Source organism: Osmerus mordax, chromosome 25, assembly GCF_038355195.1.
Source record: "Osmerus mordax isolate fOsmMor3 chromosome 25, fOsmMor3.pri, whole genome shotgun sequence".
Taxonomy (NCBI): Eukaryota; Metazoa; Chordata; class Actinopteri; order Osmeriformes; family Osmeridae; genus Osmerus; species Osmerus mordax.
This window is the reverse complement of record NC_090074.1, coordinates 4,114,519-4,132,207: the sequence shown is the minus strand read 5'-3', so window position 1 is coordinate 4,132,207 and position 17,689 is coordinate 4,114,519. Positions and strand designations below refer to the sequence as shown.

The window sequence follows — 17,689 nt, the reverse complement described above, 5'->3', positions numbered from 1 at the left end:
GTCTTGACACACTGCCTCTTGAGGAAACCAGAGCAACGTCAACGCAGCGTCAGAGCTAGGGATCGGTGCCAAGACATCACTAGGAATCAGGCCGTTTGTAGCTAGCTGTTAGCCTGCCCAAATGGTAGCTAGCCTACTGCTACTAGGTATCATCAATTATTGTACTGTAGGATTGTACATAGCACTAACCTGTTTAGAATTGTCAATGTTACTTTAGTGTATCTCCTAAATAAATTGTCCAATCCATTGACGTTTGATCGCTTTTAGCTTGAGTAGGTGTCTACTGACGACAGTTTGCTGTTAGAGTAGCTATAAGATTCTACACACGTGTTCCCGCAATGCCGATGTTCTATGGCCGATTTTTCCGTGCAGCACAAAACGTTCAGCAAAATCATTATTGTAATAACCTTAGCTTGGCGTAATTGAATATGGCAATGAGGACACGAACCTCCCAAAATGTAGGCTATTTTATTGATCTGAAATCTATCACACAATACATTCATATCGGTCTCCATGGAGAAAGCAGGTTCTTACCAGATATGGGGATACATTTATGTCGACCTTCAATATTTAACATTAAGGCAACTTCAAATTAATCGACATGGGGTCAAAGAGCAGTGCCCTGTACATAAACCCTATTAAAATCACAAATTAGTTGAACAGCAGTAAATTCAATATTCTTTTCTTAGTACATATTCTGTTGTGAGGGACTTGACGTGTACCGTATTGCTTTTAGTGACAATGACAATTAATAAAAAATAAAACCACTCCATGCTGAAAAAAGTAAACAAAAAAAATGAGATGACTGGGTGAATTACCAATTTTGAATAAGTGCTGACCAAGCAGTGGCACTTTCACTTCTCTGTAACCACGCAAGCTACAGCACATTTACAGCTACTTCAGAATTTACATGCATATAAGTGTTATTGCTTTCTGTGCGGGGGAGAAAGAAAAACGTAAAGAAAACATAACAACATGCATGAAACTTGCATCAGTCATTAAATGTGGGCACAGAAACTAATACATGAATCACCAAATTGATCAGCATCCAAATGTTTCATATCACACGCCAAGGTATAGAATTAAGGACACTTGGATATTTAACTGAAATTGTATGCAAGAATATGGCATGTAGAACATCAAGCTTTGTGTAGCAATAAAATGGCTGAAAAAGCATGACTGTAAACACTTAAACACATGAAATCATGTACAACCATCATTCTATTAAATAGCAATTGACAAACTCAAAAGCTAGGAAACAGTTAGGTTGGCAATCTCCCATCCTCCCCAAAATATCTTTGACATAAGAGAACAATCTCAAATTGTAACCCACTGTTTTGGGGTATACATTTTCTCAGAAATATGGCATCAGCAGCAGCTTTAGCTAGAGTTTCCAGTCTTTCAATTGATAATGCCTTAAAGAATCACATTGGCATACCAACATATGCTAAGTAACTACACCAAAGGGTCTACATTGAGAATGTCCAATGGTGAAACCAATTGAGAGCTAGTGCAATGTAACACAATGAAAGCCTCAAACATGGTAAGGTTGAAAGAACCCTCTCCATAAAAAAAGATCTACTCGGGGTTAGAGTATTCCCTAACTACTTTCATCCCTTTGCCCAACATGGGAAGGAGTGACTGGGCAGAGAAGATGGCGTTCTATGCCTCCATGAGTACAGATTCCCAGGTCTGACAGGGTACGACGCAGAACTTATGAGGTGTTCCTACAAGGGAACATGGCTGAAGAGATACGACACCGATTCTCCGTTATGTGTCCGGCGGATAGCCTCAGCAAGGATCATGGAGATGTCAATAACCTAGAAGGGTAGGAGGGGTCCATTAGGCTGCAGCATTGGTAAACCAAAATACAGCGTCATGTGATAAGGAACATTACGAAAGTGAAAATGGTATTTATATGCATTTATTAGCATGAATATTTTTAAAAAGGTATCATATATCAAACATGTTATAGACAGTTGGAAGTAACTTGGGGGATGTTTGTGTCCACAAGTCCTGCTAGGTTGCATAAGCGCTCATCACCATCCAAGAACAAACAAGGGGAAAAGCGTGCGTGAAATGTTTTGCATGTTGAACCATCAAGTAGAAACTGAAACCGACCTGTATTTTTGAACACAGCTTCATCTTGTCCTCCTGAGGGATTGTATTTGTGACAACCACCGCTTCAAAAGAAGCGTCGTTGATGCGAGAGATTGCAGGCCCAGAGAAAATCCCGTGGGTCAAGATGGCGTAGACCTTCGTAGCACCGGCTGACACAAGCCTGAGGAGAAAAAAAAATACGCCCATTACAAATTTGCAATACACATACCTCACATTTATGTAGGGAGTATAAATAAATTGAATTTTTATTGTGGCAAATGTTTCTCTTTTGGGTGGCGGCCCCTTACTTGTCTGCCGCATGGCAGATTGTGCCACAGGTATCTGCCATGTCATCAACAAGGATGGCTACTCTGTCTTTCACATCCCCGACCAGAACCATGCGGTCCACTTCATTAGCCTTCTTCCTTTCTTTGTGGATGAGTGCAAAGTCCACATTCAGCCTGTCTGCGATGGATGTGACCCTACGAGGAGAAAGATGTAATCAGGGGAACAATACCTCGGTCACTCAAGTCAATGATTGAGAACTGCCGCCCTTTCGATTCAAAACGAAACGGATCAATTTGAGCGGCCCTTTTCACCCTCGATATTGATGAGGGATTTCACAAATGAGGACGAAAGTCCATTGGCCTCCACTTACCTCTTTGCACCTCCTGCATCGGGTGACACGATGGTGCAATTCTTCCACTCGCTGATGTTCTCTTTAATCCATTTCAGCACAGCTGGCTCAGCATAGAGATTGTCCACGGGGATATCGAAAAAGCCCTGTGCAAGGAGTTACACATCCAGATAGCATGCTTTTACATACCATGTGGTCACGTTCCTGAATCTGAATGCAAATCTAACTACAGGCACTCTTAAAGAAATGTTGGTTTTCAGAAGAACAATGCTCACCTGTATCTGGGATGCATGGAGGTCCATGGTGATAATATGGTCAGCTCCAGATACTGACAACATGTTAGCCACCAGTTTTGCAGAGATGGGGGCACGACTCTGGAGGAAGAGTCAGAATTGATTATCTTTGACTTGATTGGCTCAGAGCATGTGGATAATAAAACAGATAGGAGGATCTTCTGAGAGATGAACAGAACTTATTTCCAAAAATATATACTTATAAAACGTGTTGGGTGATGAGAGAATATAAATTGACAAGTTTCCCTCACCCCCACCTTGTCCTTCTTGTCTTGTCTTGCGTATGGGAAACAGGGGATGACTGCAGTCACTCGTGAGGCCGAGGCTATCTTACACGCATTTATCATGATGAGAAGCTCCATCAAGTTATCGTTGATCTCACCACAACCACTCTGAACAATGTAGACATCCTCTCCTCTGACACTTTCTCCAATCTCAACACTGCAATAAAATAAGATTTCAGCACACATGAGGCATTTAAAACGTGGATATGCGTTTCAACAATGGAAAACATGGCGCGTGTAGTTGGTAGCTCATCTTCCCAAGATTGTCTCTACCTTTGTGGTAGTTAAGCATGTGACTATGTTTACGTATGCAAGGTAATGAATAATAGCGGTATGTACTCAAGAAATCGGCGTTAAGACGTATAGAAACTGTTCTAGTTCGTAAGTTATAGTGCGGTGTAAATAAACCCTGGGCCCATTGGCACCGAGGCTAGCATGCGTGGAAAATGGATATCAAAGTCTCCCTCGCATCACCCACATGGAATTCCATCTTTAGGACAGAGTTTATTACACAGCAGAATGCAAACACTCTTTGGGTTTGTGGTGCTCATTGTAAATAAGGCTAACGTAGATGCTAATTTAACGTACAGAACCGGCAAGCTAAATGTCACATTTATAAACACATGTGTGGACTCTCTTGGCTAGCTCGCATAAAGCTACTGTGTGGTACTATTAGCAAAGCTAAGGTTAGCTAGATAGCTAGGTCATTGTAAACTATGGCTAGCTAGAGATTAGCTACACTAGCTAGATCTTTAAAACATTTATGTCTCAAAAAAGATAAACATCATACCAAGTTTCCTGGTTGCTGAATTTTTTGGTCACAACCTTTCCCAGTTCAAGTCCCAATCGTTCCGCTATTCTTGTTGAAAGATCCGGATGAGAACTGCCGCCGAAGATTTTTATATTAGACATTTTATATAGCGATACCTCTCCTGTCTTTATTCAGACTCACTAAATTCAAAGTTCGAAATGACACCACTTCTACCTCTGCACAAACTGTAAAATGGTTCTCTAATTAAGCTAACTTATGAGCGGCTAAAGCTAACCAATGAGTGTTGTATCTAGCTATTTCATCATACGTAACAATCCACGGCTACCGTGAGATGAGACGTACTCGTGTTGGTGTGTGCGCACGCTTTTATGTTTGCCAAGCAACATTGTTGTAAAATCTGATTGGATATCCCATCCCACATGTTCTCTGGGCAGACGTCTGACGTTTATTAAGAAAATTACAATTTTATTTTTTGTAAATTAACATTCAAAGTGAACACACGGGTATTTCGGTTGGGTATATTTCTGCAAAATAATTAATTGAAAATCATAAAATAGTGCCATCTACTGGCACAACACGTTTGTTTCACCAGTAGTGACCGCATACCATTCTTCCTGCGAGACAACTTACACGTGTAGCTTTTCGTGTCTTTTTGCCCTTTGCATGTTTATTGCATAGCTAAAAGGATGTGGTCCTTTGTGAAGTTTCAAATATTGCCTGAGTAAGAATATTTTTTTTCCACAGGAAGGATAGATTCCAAACTAGTGGACTGTGTAAACAAACAAACAAACAAACAAACAAATAATCTCACTTGAAGGCATCAAAGGCTCTTTTTCCTTTTCATATTTATTCCATAAACAATATTACAAAACTCGCAAATTACCAATAGTACATAATCACCATACAGGCTTTTTCACAAATATTTAAACCCTTGCAACGGTTACAACAAAACAAAATAATATAGTTAATTTACATGAAAATCTATAAAACAGCAATGGATCACAAATATTATTTTTCTTTATATTTTGTCATACTTTGTTTTGTTTTTTTACACTACACTAAACTCTCACAACAAGATCGGTCTGACTACAAAACTCCCAAACAAAATGTTACAGTTTAATCCAGTATATCTTCTCTTGTCATCCAGTCTTCTTTTTCTGGTTCCTATTAAGTTTGATATTTTGGTTTTTAAAACCAGTCAATTCATAATACATCCCTTTCACTGCCTACATAGGCTAAAAAGGGAATACACACAAATACTTCACAGCACTTTCTAAGAAAAATATACACTTAGAAAATATTGTACAAATTGCAACACTGAAAAATATACAAGATTTTTGAGAATGTTTGAGTTCTTTTGGAATTCCTCTGGCAACAACTTACTTTATTCATAAAGCTCATTATTCTTTTTTAACACAAAGGCAAAACGTAATAATAATCAATAATGGCAGAACTACATACAACATGATAAAAGTATCTAATACATTCATAAATAGGGCACACAGCACATCCTTTTGTCCTTTTCAGTATTGCATGGAATTGAAGTAGCTTCACCAGCCCTGTAGCAGCTCAACAGTGCTACATCGAACCCTCATTTCATTCAGTAGTAGTACAGTACATTTTAATGGGCAGAGAACACCTAAGGCTGTCAACTCCCCCCCCCCCCCCCCCCCCCATGTTGTCAGCCTCTCAATAGCTGCCTTCTCCTGTCCTGATCTCACTGGATATTATCATTACACTTTTTTTTGTTGTTGATCTATATATAAATAAAACTGGATTCAATTTGGAGAGTAGGTCCTTAACTTGAGTAGTGCAAATTTAAATAAGACCAATATCTATTCATAGCAAAAAAACAACAACAATATTTCAGTAAAGTTAACAAGACTTCTCAGTACAGTAATGTTACCAACACAACACATTTGAACAAAGTAATCACTTAATTGAGGCTCTGTCTTGCCAGTGCGTCAGCAGGTTTTAGAGTTAGGTGACTTTAATAATCATTTTTAAGGACTGTATAAAAAAGACACTTTATTGTAGATGATGTATCACTGTGAGCTGCAGGGGCTTGGCGTAATGAATGAATCCCTCTGGAATGCGGGCTGTTCAGAACCTCCATCCCAAACCATAACAAAAAAAGAAATTGAAACAGCAAATATCCATATAGATAAAATGTCTGTACAGCTTCATTGTTTGGCACATACATTTCAATTATCATTATTATCATATTCTGCATATGTCTCTGTACAATAGCATTGACAAATTACAATTCAGAGAGCAATGTACTGGAATACATCAAAATTATTCAATGCCATCCAAGTTTTATAAAATAATTACAGGGGTACTCCCTCCACTACCCTCCCATTAAAATGGCAAAAATATGCCATTTCCACAATAAGAAAATTCAGACAATTGTAGAGATAATACATACAAAAATGTCCCTTTTCATATGAAACGACTTGTTCTCAGCAGAACAGGGAGAAAAGGTTCTCCGACACCAGTAGAACACTGATAAATGGAATGGATATGCGATTGTTTCTATCAGTCTTCCCCTCTCTATTGTAAAACAGAAGGCAACCATTTTCTATATGCTAAGGATGAGTACTGTGAGTGCTGTACAAAGCCACAGACAGACTACAGAGACTGATAGGATGAAGAAAGCAGCACCGCTGAAAAGGAGAATTAAAAAACAAACAAACAAATCATCATACAAACAGTTTCAAGGCATATTTCTTATCATAGATTATACATTAGTCAAACCTTCTTGGACAACTGAAATACAACTGAAATCAAAGAACACAAAGCAGCATTGTCAGAAAAGAAAAATGCAGCCACAGCAAGTTTGAAATCCAAGTCAATCTGGAGATCACAGAATATGCTAGGTAGTTTTCAAGGTAGAACAAACAATTTCACATGCACGTCAGCTACTTCGGCACAACTTGAGGGGTTTAAAGAAGGAGGTGGAGTACAAGGTAAGTGCCTTTGCCATGCAAAACTTGCAGGTAAGTCAGGGTGAGTAAGGGGGATCCTGGCAACTCAGCAAAAAAAAGAAAGAAGAAAGAAAGAAAAAGGTGAGGAAATTGTGTAACTGTGTTCGGCAGCCACTATAAAATATATTACCTCCGTTTCTCATAAGAGACCAACGCTATGTTCTTGGTTGAGTCCTTCTTAACAGTGTTGTTCTCATCCCGAGCAAATTTTGCGCTGGTTTTGTGTCGGTACATTTTCTTGTGCGCGGGCCCACATATGCCAGGTAGACCCAGGGTGGACTTGTTGAACATGTTGCTGTCCAGAGTGAGAGGGGAAAAGAAAGGGTTGGAGGGGAGGAACTTGGCTTGGTTTTTAGCCCCCCTCCCCGTGGCCTTCCGCCCCCGGCCCGTCCCGGTAGATGCAGCATAACCAGCTTTTTTCCTGACGTCTGGTGCGGTTCCCGCCAAAATCTTTAGGGTCTTAGTTTTAAGGCTGTTGGCCTCCTGAGGCTGACAGAGGCCAGACATGGGGTCCCACAGCGGCTCGATGGAGACCTTCATGAACCTCTGGACCTCCGCCATTCCAGAGACGATGTTGGACAGAATATTAGAAGGCTCCTCAAACTCTCGCTGGTCATCGTTCCCAGGATTGGGGGTGCTGCCATCTGCCCAGCTCCCACCATGCTCCCCCAGCAAAGGCCAGTCATCTGTCATTCCAGCAAGGCCTCCACCGTCTAAATCCAGCATTGACTGATTTGGTCCTTGAGCTGCCTTGGCATCAAGCAGGGACTTTATCTTTTTGGACGCGCGAGCATTCTGTCGAGGCGTTTTGTTCTTCGGCGTCTTGGCAGCCCTCGGAGGCTTGGCTTTCTTCTGTTCGTCTGCGGAGCCCTGACCAAGGGTCTGTTTGTTGTTTGTTTTCCTCTTCGATTTTGGACCTTTCGCGCCTCTATCAATAGATCGGGCTCCGTCGTAACCGTCCGCGCTGCCGCCGGCGGCTTTATCGATCAACCCTGTGTCGTCCTCGCAAGCGAAAGCGTGGAACTGGAACTGTTGATTGTTTATCGCTCGGTCTTCGTGATTTTGCGGCTGCGAGACGTGGCAGTCCCACTTCCCCCCGGGTGTAGCGGAGAGAGTCCCTTCCCGGACTTTCCCCTGACACTCTCTCATCTCCGGACCCATCACCTGTGGGGACAGACTGGGCGTGTCCGGTGGGGACATCTCCGACACAGAAGAATGTCGAAATTTATCGGGAGTGAAGTTGGAGATGTCCAGCAGGTCCGTGGACTCCCTGAGGGGAGTTATTTCCTCAGTGCTCTGCTGGATAACCAGTTTTGGACTGCAGTGCTCCAAGAAGTTCTCGCTCCCGTCCTCGCCATCTTTCTCACAGGGTTTCAGACTTAGGGAGCTGTAATTACTGGAAGAGGCTGAGAGCGAGCCCACAGAGTCATAGCTGACCAGCCTCCCATTGTCTGTGTTGATGGTGACTCTACAGAGCTGCTCGTGGCCGTCTTCGGACGAGACCTGACCTGGGAGGATGTCCGACTCCTCCTCTGGAGGCTTCTCGGACAGATATGACTTGTCATACAGAAGCCTGTCGTCGTCCATGTTTACTTGACTGTACCCTGACCCCGGCATGTCGTTTGTCACTGTTAAAGGCATGGAGCTAGAGTATCCGGCGCCTATCATAGCAGAGCCAGGTGTAAATGACAGCTCTTCAGCTCTAGGCTGCCATGTGTGGGAGAAGTTTGGCTCCATCTGATCTGAGGGCGACTGTTGGAGCTCCGAATCAGAGGGAGGGGAGAGGACGCAGCTTTGGGAAGGCCGCAGGTTGCTGAATTGATTCTCTTCCTGGGACATTTCGTGAGGAAACTGTCTGGAATGGTGCTGGGGGTAATAGGAGACCCCATTGTTGCTTGATGAATCCGATGCATCTAGTAAGGTTTGGAGGTAACCTCCAGGGATAACCGGTAAAGAGGTATTTACAGGCTGTCTCAGTGTGCCAGAGGGGCAACAAGATGAAGGTGAAGATTGTTCGGGGGGGTTCACAGGGCAACCATCACAAAGCTGGGGGCTGACCACGCTGTGATCAACATCAAGGCTTTGTTGTGGGAATGCTGGCCCAACCTCTTGTAGGTTTATCGCAATTTCATCGGCCTCACGTTGAACGCCTTTCATTTTCATACACAGTAGTCGAGCCTCACTTTTGAATTTCCTTATTTTGCCGTTCTTGTTCCCCCCTCTTATCCTCTCCCTCTCTTGTGATCGGCTTTTTTCTGTGAAGCCGCCTCGGTCTAATCTAGCCGCGCAGTCGGCGGTTGTCGTGGTTATCGTCACACTATCTGCACTGACAGGCTCATCCTTTGCACACCCTTCTCGCTTGTGATGGCTGGGACTTGGCAAGGGCTCTACAGCATGGATCCTTTGAATCCGAACCCTGTTTGCGATCCTGTATTTTCGTTTCGACGGGCAGGAATTGAGGGAACGCCTGCAGCCGTTCAGGCGTTTGTGTTTATCGCCGGCAGCCAGCCTGCGCTGCCGTATCTCCTGCTGCCTTTTCTCCCAGTAGGCTTTTAGAGGGGCCAGTTTCTGGTACTTATGAACTAAATCCTTACTTAAGCTCACTGTTGTCTCCGACGTGTCTATTTTCCCGAGCTTCACCAACATGTTCTTCTCCCCTTTGAATCTGTTGATGATGATGTATTTGATTATGACGGGGGGCTCTTTTCGGGAGGATTTTCTCCGTTTCTTCGGACACCAGTCGTCGTCCTTCTCTTTTTTCAGGCCCGTCGGCGGCTTGTCGCGCTTTTCTGAGCTCTTCTCGGTCTTCTCGTTCTCGATGGAGTCCACGTCGTACAAGTAGTCCTCGCTGTACCGGACCTTTCTCTTGGACCGAAGCCCGTAGCTCAGGTGACTGGAGGAGCTGGAGTTCTCTCTGGAGAGGAAGCGGTGCTTTTTTTTGGTCGGACAGGTGTCGAGGGAGGAGCCCGTGCATGAACTGTCGTCGCTGTACTCGCCAGAGTCCTCCGTAGAGTTATTCAGGTCAAACAGGTAGCTACTTTCGGGACTGACGTTCGGTGTTTCCTCAGCAGAGCTGCACATAGTCTTGTCCTCCTTCTCACCCGCTGGCCAGACCTTGACCTCCCCCTTAACGTGGGGCCCCTCGGCTCCCCTCCTGACAAACTCCCCCTCTTTTTTTGCCACCACGCTGGGGAAAAAACTGAACTGGGTCTCCTCCTGGATGGCGTTGGTCTTCTCCCGGACGTTGTCCTGGAATGACTCGTAGCGGATCTTCAGAGAGCACACGTCGCTGCCCAGGGTGGAGTCCTCGTCCTCGTCGTCGAACATGTAATTGTCGACGTCTTCCTCCGAGAACAGGTTGACGGAAAGGTCGTTCTTGGAGCAGAGGTCGAGCAGCTCGATTTTGCTCTCGCTGATGAAGGACTCGAAGCAACCCCAGTCCTGGTTGGAGTTTGCCAGCAGAGCCTCGTCCCCATTGCACTTGTCCAGAAGAAGGCCCTCATAGATGCTCTTTGTGGCGGGGTCCTCCGAGTCACTGTCTGCAGCAGACTTCTCCTCGTCCATCTTCTCGGACACCTCCGATTTGTGCACTGGGTAGCTTAGCAGCTGGTCGGAGAGCAGCTGGTCCCCATATCGGAGTCCGTCCCCGGAGCTCATGCACTGCATGGCGATGTCAGCAACAGGGCAGGCGTCGTAGTCCTGGCTGAGGCCCAGACCAGGCTCGGTCTGGTCTACCTCTGTGTCCTTCGTCTCTATGAAGCAGTCGAGGCAGGCACGGCTCTGCTGCAGGAGGCAGTCCCCGGTCAGAGCAGACACACTGCCCGACTCCATCCTGGCGAAGTTTGCCTTCTCACCACAGTCCTCTGACGGTGACCATGGACTCACCGCCTTGGCGGTGTGGGAGGTGAGGGAGACGGCATGGGGGGAGGAGTCATCGTTGGGCTCGGGGGTCTTTGCGATGAGAAGGGGTGGGGATTGGTTCAGAGAAGTTCTCCCACACTCTTGGCTTCCTGTTGGATTGATATCTTGAGGTGGGGTAACTGTGCTGTATGCCTTCAGCTGACCTCCTTCCTCATGTGATTCTAGAGATTAGATCAAAAAGATGAAATAATCTATCAATAAACAATGTAAACAACACTGTCTTTGACAGAGGAATACTGGATATATAATATATACTTTGTATTTTTCGCAGCATTTCAGATCATCTTATCAATTTATTATCAATTTATTTTTCATCAGACCTCAAATGGACAGGGCATGCCTTTTCATATATGTTACTAATTTATACATGAACCTGAAATAAAAGAGCTAATTTAAACTGAAAAGGTGAAAGCCACGATTTTCTTAAGAAAACTCAGGTCTGTCATTGTATTGTCTGCACTCTGCACTGCATTTGTGGAGAAAGTATGAAAGTTCTAACATACATTCACAATGGAGTCATATTGAGACATAATATATTAAAATATTAGCCAGTTTTTTTTTCAATTCCTTAATAAGGTAGTGCACTTGTTCTGTTCTTTGTGTAATGTCACATCCACCATTAACAGTGTCATTTCTAAGAGGAAAAGACTAGAGAAAACAGTCATTACACACCAGATCCTTTCAGAGTATGACACATCGCTAATCCATTCAGATGCAGCAAAGGTTAAGGTCACTAAATATCAAGACTGAAGATTCTTACATTCAGTTCTCTGAAGGTCACGGACAAACTAAATAGCAGGAAAATGAAAAGAATGTGTAGCATTAAACTTAACTTGCTTAACGTCTCATAACCATTGGGGAACGATGGAATGATGCGGTAACATTTCTTCATGTCGTAGAACAATAATAATTTGCCGTTTTACAACCAGTATATACGTAAATATGCCTGCACCTTTGTCATCTCCTTGGTGAACCTGTTCCAGGTTTGGGGCCAGCACAGCAAAATTGGTTTCTTGAAGAACATCCATCAAGTAAAGCGTGGCTCAAAGTTGTTCTTTACATTATTCCTGATTCCCAACCTGCAAAACAACAGAGACAAGAGCATAAAAACATGAGTCAAGACCCCAGCAATGTCCTTTGGGTTTAATCTTAAACATTTAGTCTTTGAGCAAAAAATATACCAGAAATATTCTAGCCAGGTCAAGTCTCACTTTACACGGTTGTTTGGTATATGACAAGATGTGATGTCAAACATGGTCAGCGACCTAATTAATCCACATGCCAGCAACAAATCTAGGGACATGGAGCTCTAACTCTGGGGTGCAGCCATGCTGCCATGCTGGGTTCAAACAGGAGGCAAGCGAACCTCTTGGACAAAGCACATTCAGACCTGTGGTTACCAAGGATAGGGATTTTTAACTACGCAACATTAACCTAAAATCATAAAATAACGCTAGCGGGCCTTTGTTCTTGCAACCAAGCTGAGTGAACCAAATGTCCAGATTAATGAAGAGAGGAAGCCGAAGAAGGTGGCATAAAATTAGCTCTCTATCCAGAAATCATGTCCAATTTAACACATTATTAAGCCGTGTTGTTTCATCTCCTGGATGCCGGCTGCGACAAAGGTTTATGAGCCACATGAAACCAAATGTCTGCCAGCACTGACTCACCGCCAGCAGAAACCATGTTTCTAATCTAAGCTCTATAATCTAAGGTATTTTTATTTTTTTTGCTCAGCAAAATTGGTAATATATGGAGAAAATCAACCATAATATTTGGAATAATCTGCTGTGAAATGATTACACATCGATCCACTCGAATCGTTTCAGACATTCTTTAAAAAGAAGATTATTACCATTTAAACACTTCAAGACAACAAGTATCTACTGATTTGAGGTGTTTTTGACTTTGTTCTGTCTATTATGATTATCTAGAAAGGCAGTTTATCTGTGCCACAATGTACCATACTAAACCACGCTCTAAATTATCAAGATGTAGTCAGTGCACAGAAAGCCCCAGAATTATTTATAGATGGCTATTCAAAATAAAGTACAGGGTAGTCGGGTTTGAAGAGGCAAGAAATGCCATCCCCGACAAATGATGTGCTGTTGTTGATGATTATCTATATTTTGATCAGAATTACATTGCTTTTGCCAAGGCAATTGTACGTAATAAACAATAAAGGGACAGGCTAGGATCCACTAGAATGAGAACGAATGGCATTGACAGAACAAAGTGACAGTGAAACAAATAAACAGTGACCTCAGCACTAGACCAATTGATGGAAGAAACCTCATGCGTTATTTTCAACCGGAGAGAATCACGAAGACCTCTTTCTTGTAAATAAATGATTGTGATGTTTTCTCACTCCTCTTGGTGCCCTGAGAAGTGTCAATATCTAATCGCTGAGCGATTCTTTAATTAAACATGTTCCTCACATTGGCTCCTTGTATACCTTGTCGGAATTATCTGGCATTATTTTGGACCTGAAGGACTGGTGCGTGCCCTATACTTGCATTCCTGTGCTGGTTTGGCAGGGATGGGCTTTCAAGTCCAGCTAGCATCCTAACAGCCCCAGAAGATAACCGTGGCAGGGAATAACCGTCAGACTTTAACCCTTACATCTGTGGCTATCAGGCCCTCCTTTGGAACATTAGTTTCCATTTCTACCTTTTTTATTTTGGACGCAAAGAAACAGAAAACGCACACTCTCTCCGAGGTGAGATGATGATGTCTAAAAGGCCATGTTTATCGGTTTCCCTCAGGCTCGAGGGTGATTAGACAGGAAGGATCACAGCTAATGCATGAAAATCACCTCACCAAGTCTAATACACCTGCCCTCGCTAAACAACAACAACACGCACTACTCTGTGACACACCGAAGGCAACGGAGCCAAAACTGGTTAAAATGAATGAATCATCTCCAAATATATCTAATTACATACAATACTTTGTCTTTTGCATTGGCACTGGGTACATACTGTGTGAACCACTGTCTTGTGTCATATCTTAACTTGAAGCTATATATACCGAGTGAAAATGAAACTGAAAGATTGTTAGTCGTTAACTACTGACAAGGGAACACACGCACATACTGAGTACTATTCCTAGCATCTTAATAATAGTATTTGATCCGTCTTGCAGATGAAACTAAGATAGCTAAGGATGGAAAAAGTTAACCGAACAAGCAGGATTCTGAAAAACTCATAAATAGTGAGGAACAGGTTGGGTTCATATGGATTTGAACATACAATTCCCTGTGAGCAACCCTGTATGAATATCAAGTGGATCTGTTGACAATCAGGTCTGGTTTGGAGGGGTGAGGGTTTCATTAAACCAACAAATATAAATCCTGATGTGAGATATTGTAATCCATAAACCCATAATGGCGCTAAATCGAACGTATACTTCATTCGGACTACAGCTGTGAGGGGCTTAGAGAAAAGCGCAGGAAGACATTCGGATTCAGCCTGAAAAGGCAACATTTCAAAGGACACCATAAGGAAGGAACATTCTTTACAACAGAAACGTATGTGGAGAGACTGTAGGTTGCGGATATCTGTCTTCATTCCAGATAGCCCTGGTGTGTGTGTGTGTGTGTGTGTGTGTGTGTGTGTACTGGCATAATGTGTAAAACATACGGCTGAAATCATTCATAATGCAGGGGCATGAGGTCATCCTGACAAGGCCTCACGCAGTGCCAAGAGGACAGTCAAGAATGTGGTGCGCTGAGAAGCGGAGACAGCCTTAATCCCCCTCACCTCCAGCTCTGAGAGCAGCCGGGGACTGTAGGCAGAGATATCCCAAGTGATTCGGATATCAAATTAAAACAGAGCAAAATCCCAGTGAAACAGAGGTCTTCAAGTGGTTGGTTCAAGAACACCTCACCAGCCTCCTTTAACTCGAAACTTTCCTTGCTGGAAATACCTCAGTATTAAGGCTTTACTAATATAAAGCGGACATTTTTTGAGTAGAAAGATTTATATTAGTCCGGGGGGGCTGATCCTTGTCTTTTCGCTCACAATAAACATGGTTTTGGTTCAGTAAGGCTGTAGTCTCTCCCTGTTTCTTTTCTTTTTGTCATGTCCTGTCAAATACATCAACGTTACCTCAGAGCACACATGTACTATTACCCAATGGCCTTTGATTTCTTCCTTGTTTTCAAATTGTGCGTGAAAATGGTATCCAAATAATATCCAGCTAACCTTGACTGTAATTTGACTGCGTAGACCAGATGAATGAGTTAACGAGGAAAGCAGGAGTTCTAGTCATTTTACCACTCTTTCTGTGATACTGCTAAAGGTAATTAGGTTTTTTTGGAGACACCACATCCAATTACAGAATCTTATAATTGATGGTTTTGGAATTAAATCAGTCAGTTTGCCAATTCTCTGTATAAAACTGCAATAACATTCATTCAAATGTGACTGTCCCTGATCTAGAAAATAGTGCAATTAAATAACAGAGTCTTACCGTGAGTAAATGAATTCAAAACAAAAAGATTATTGGAGTATTTCTGCCACATTGACACTAAAATGAGATACTGGTGATATGGTCTTTGTCTGCTCTTTGCTTTTTTCTAACTGAAAGGAGATACTTGGCTCCACAACAGACCCCCTTGCCCCTTCCACGCCTGGTGCACTAGACTTGGAAGGCCTGCCAACTGCCTATCCAGCAGAAACGAAACACAAAAAGAAAATGAAAACGTCTTCACAGTGCAGTCAAACGCATCCATCCCCAACAGTCAATTCAGAAAGATACTTCGGAAACTAAAACACGAGACAAAACCAAAGTCAAACATGTCGATTTCAGCAAGACATATACGTCACTTTTAAATGTGTTCACAAACGGAATTGAAGGAGAACTGGCCTAAAAAAGAGCCTCATGCTTTCGGCTATTGCGGTTACCCGCAAGTACTATTCGTGAACATTTCAACAAGAATATTCTTCGTGTCTGGCAAGGAAAGCTGTGGCAGACTGACTGCATATGGGACCCTAACAGGCAGATCGGCAGCTCCAAATGGCTGACTGGCAAAACCCAGTAACCCAGTACTGGAGATGTAAAATAATAACAATAAAATAAGAATAAACCTTTTAACGTCATAATTTATCATGATAATTGATCACGACACACAAGATTAAAAAAATATCCAACTAAACAAATTAGTGTCAACAAGAAACATAGAAATCCAATTTTTATGTTGTTTTTTCAAGCCTATACAGGAAAACTAAAGACCAGAGATAATAACCAGCACCTTGAGGACCTGGGAGTGAGGAGAGACAAAACCAGAAGAATGCAGATATGACGTGGTCATGAGCAAAGCCATTAGGGATAGCAAAAAAAATTGAGATAATTCCTGCTAGACAAAAGGATTGTAAAACATGTCTTGCTAATTCTTTGGTTCAACAAATCGTAATGAATAAATGGTTTGACCAATACTTTGCTGTAAGACAGTTTAACAGGCAATTATGAGGGTCCAAAACTTCAGGTATGACTCGTGACATTTCTCTTTGAGCGCAGACACCCAAATACCACGGCGACTGATTCATAGCCTCTTTTATAACAGTGACTTTTAGATGGTTCACTGTCATTAATTTGGCATAATTTCACGGGGGGGGGGGGGGGGGGGGGGGGGGGGGTTGTCCTTACACCTGAGTCTGTTTTGCATGGAAGCCCTGTTAAGTAGAGTAAAGTAAAGTGGTGGAGAGCAGAGTGGTATTTTGTTGATACCCGGAGGGGAATGGTACAATTACCCCAACCAAGGAATACACTGAAAGGGGGTATAATATGAAACAAAGAAACGAGCAAAAATAAACACAAGAAAGACAGGGGCAAAGAACAGAAAATCAACGCTTAATACAATACGTTATAAACAGCCCTGGCAATGCACTCCACCCTTTTAACGAGGCCCACATAAACTAGGTCCTGAAGGCTATTCTGAACCCAAAAGCTTCAACCACCAAAACAGTAATGACACAGGGGGTATTTAAACCCATGCATCCTTGAGTGATGTCCCTATGTATTGGTACGGTAGAACTGAAGGGAGGTAGGTGTTATACTTCAGTCTTATAGATAAAAAGGTATGTTCTAATCTGCCGACTGACTGTGATTTAAAAGCTGACAACGTTGATAGATTTGGTGCAATGCTGAGTTACGCATTTATCTCCAGGGATAAAACAAGGGTAACAGAAACAACACTGAATATCCAGCTTTTATTCCAAATGAATAATAATTAGAAAAACCCGGCGAGGTAAACGGCAAAAACATGCCCTTTGCTATTCCCTATCGGCCGTCCTACTGATGCCTGTTGGAGCTCAAGCTGCCCCGTCCCATTTGTGCTGCTGTATTCAGGGGAGAGAACAAGAGCTAATTGAGATTCAGCCTCCCCTCCCTCTGCACCCATAGAGCCCCCCTTCCATTTACACACACACACACATACACGCGAGCGGGGGGGGGGGGTTTGGGGGAGGGGGGGATGCAGAGAGGAGGGCAGGCTCAGAGGGGTTGCATGCCGATTGCACAATGCAGCCCGTATAGAACATACCCTGGGTCGAATAAATAAATATATAAATATTTCATATCTTATTTTTCCTCCTCGGAGCTGATGTGAATGCTCTGCAGCAAAACAAGGAGCTCCCCACATCTTTCAGCTAAACTCGAGCTGCAAACCTGGACATTGTGGAGGTCAGGCCGAT

The 17,689-nt window shown here is 43.0% G+C and overlaps 2 protein-coding genes across 3 annotated transcripts; both read right to left on the bottom strand.

Moving 5' to 3' along the window:
• Window positions 1-454: 454 nt before the first annotated feature.
• Window positions 455-4,390, bottom strand: prps1a (phosphoribosyl pyrophosphate synthetase 1A). Of its 2 annotated transcripts, none has more exons than XM_067229123.1 (7): window positions 4,105-4,390; window positions 3,282-3,471; window positions 3,013-3,111; window positions 2,759-2,883; window positions 2,409-2,582; window positions 2,122-2,281; window positions 455-1,820 (listed from the first exon to the last, which is right to left on the bottom strand). In XM_067229123.1, exons 1-7 carry the CDS (start codon window positions 4,224-4,226, stop codon window positions 1,728-1,730), a joined length of 963 nt encoding a protein of 320 aa, XP_067085224.1. In that variant the 5' UTR covers window positions 4,227-4,390; the 3' UTR covers window positions 455-1,727. The 2 variants fall into 2 exon arrangements, with proteins under 2 accessions (XP_067085224.1, XP_067085225.1); XM_067229124.1 differs by having other exon boundaries at window positions 3,288-3,471.
• Window positions 4,391-6,674: 2,284 nt separating this feature from the next.
• On the bottom strand, window positions 6,675-12,022 carry LOC136933784 (neurite extension and migration factor-like). The gene is given in 4 exon segments (XM_067229305.1): window positions 6,675-6,706; window positions 6,709-6,752; window positions 7,204-11,155; window positions 11,947-12,022. Coding segments are annotated over 4 exon segments (4,104 nt in total).
• Window positions 12,023-17,689: the final 5,667 nt, after the last annotated feature.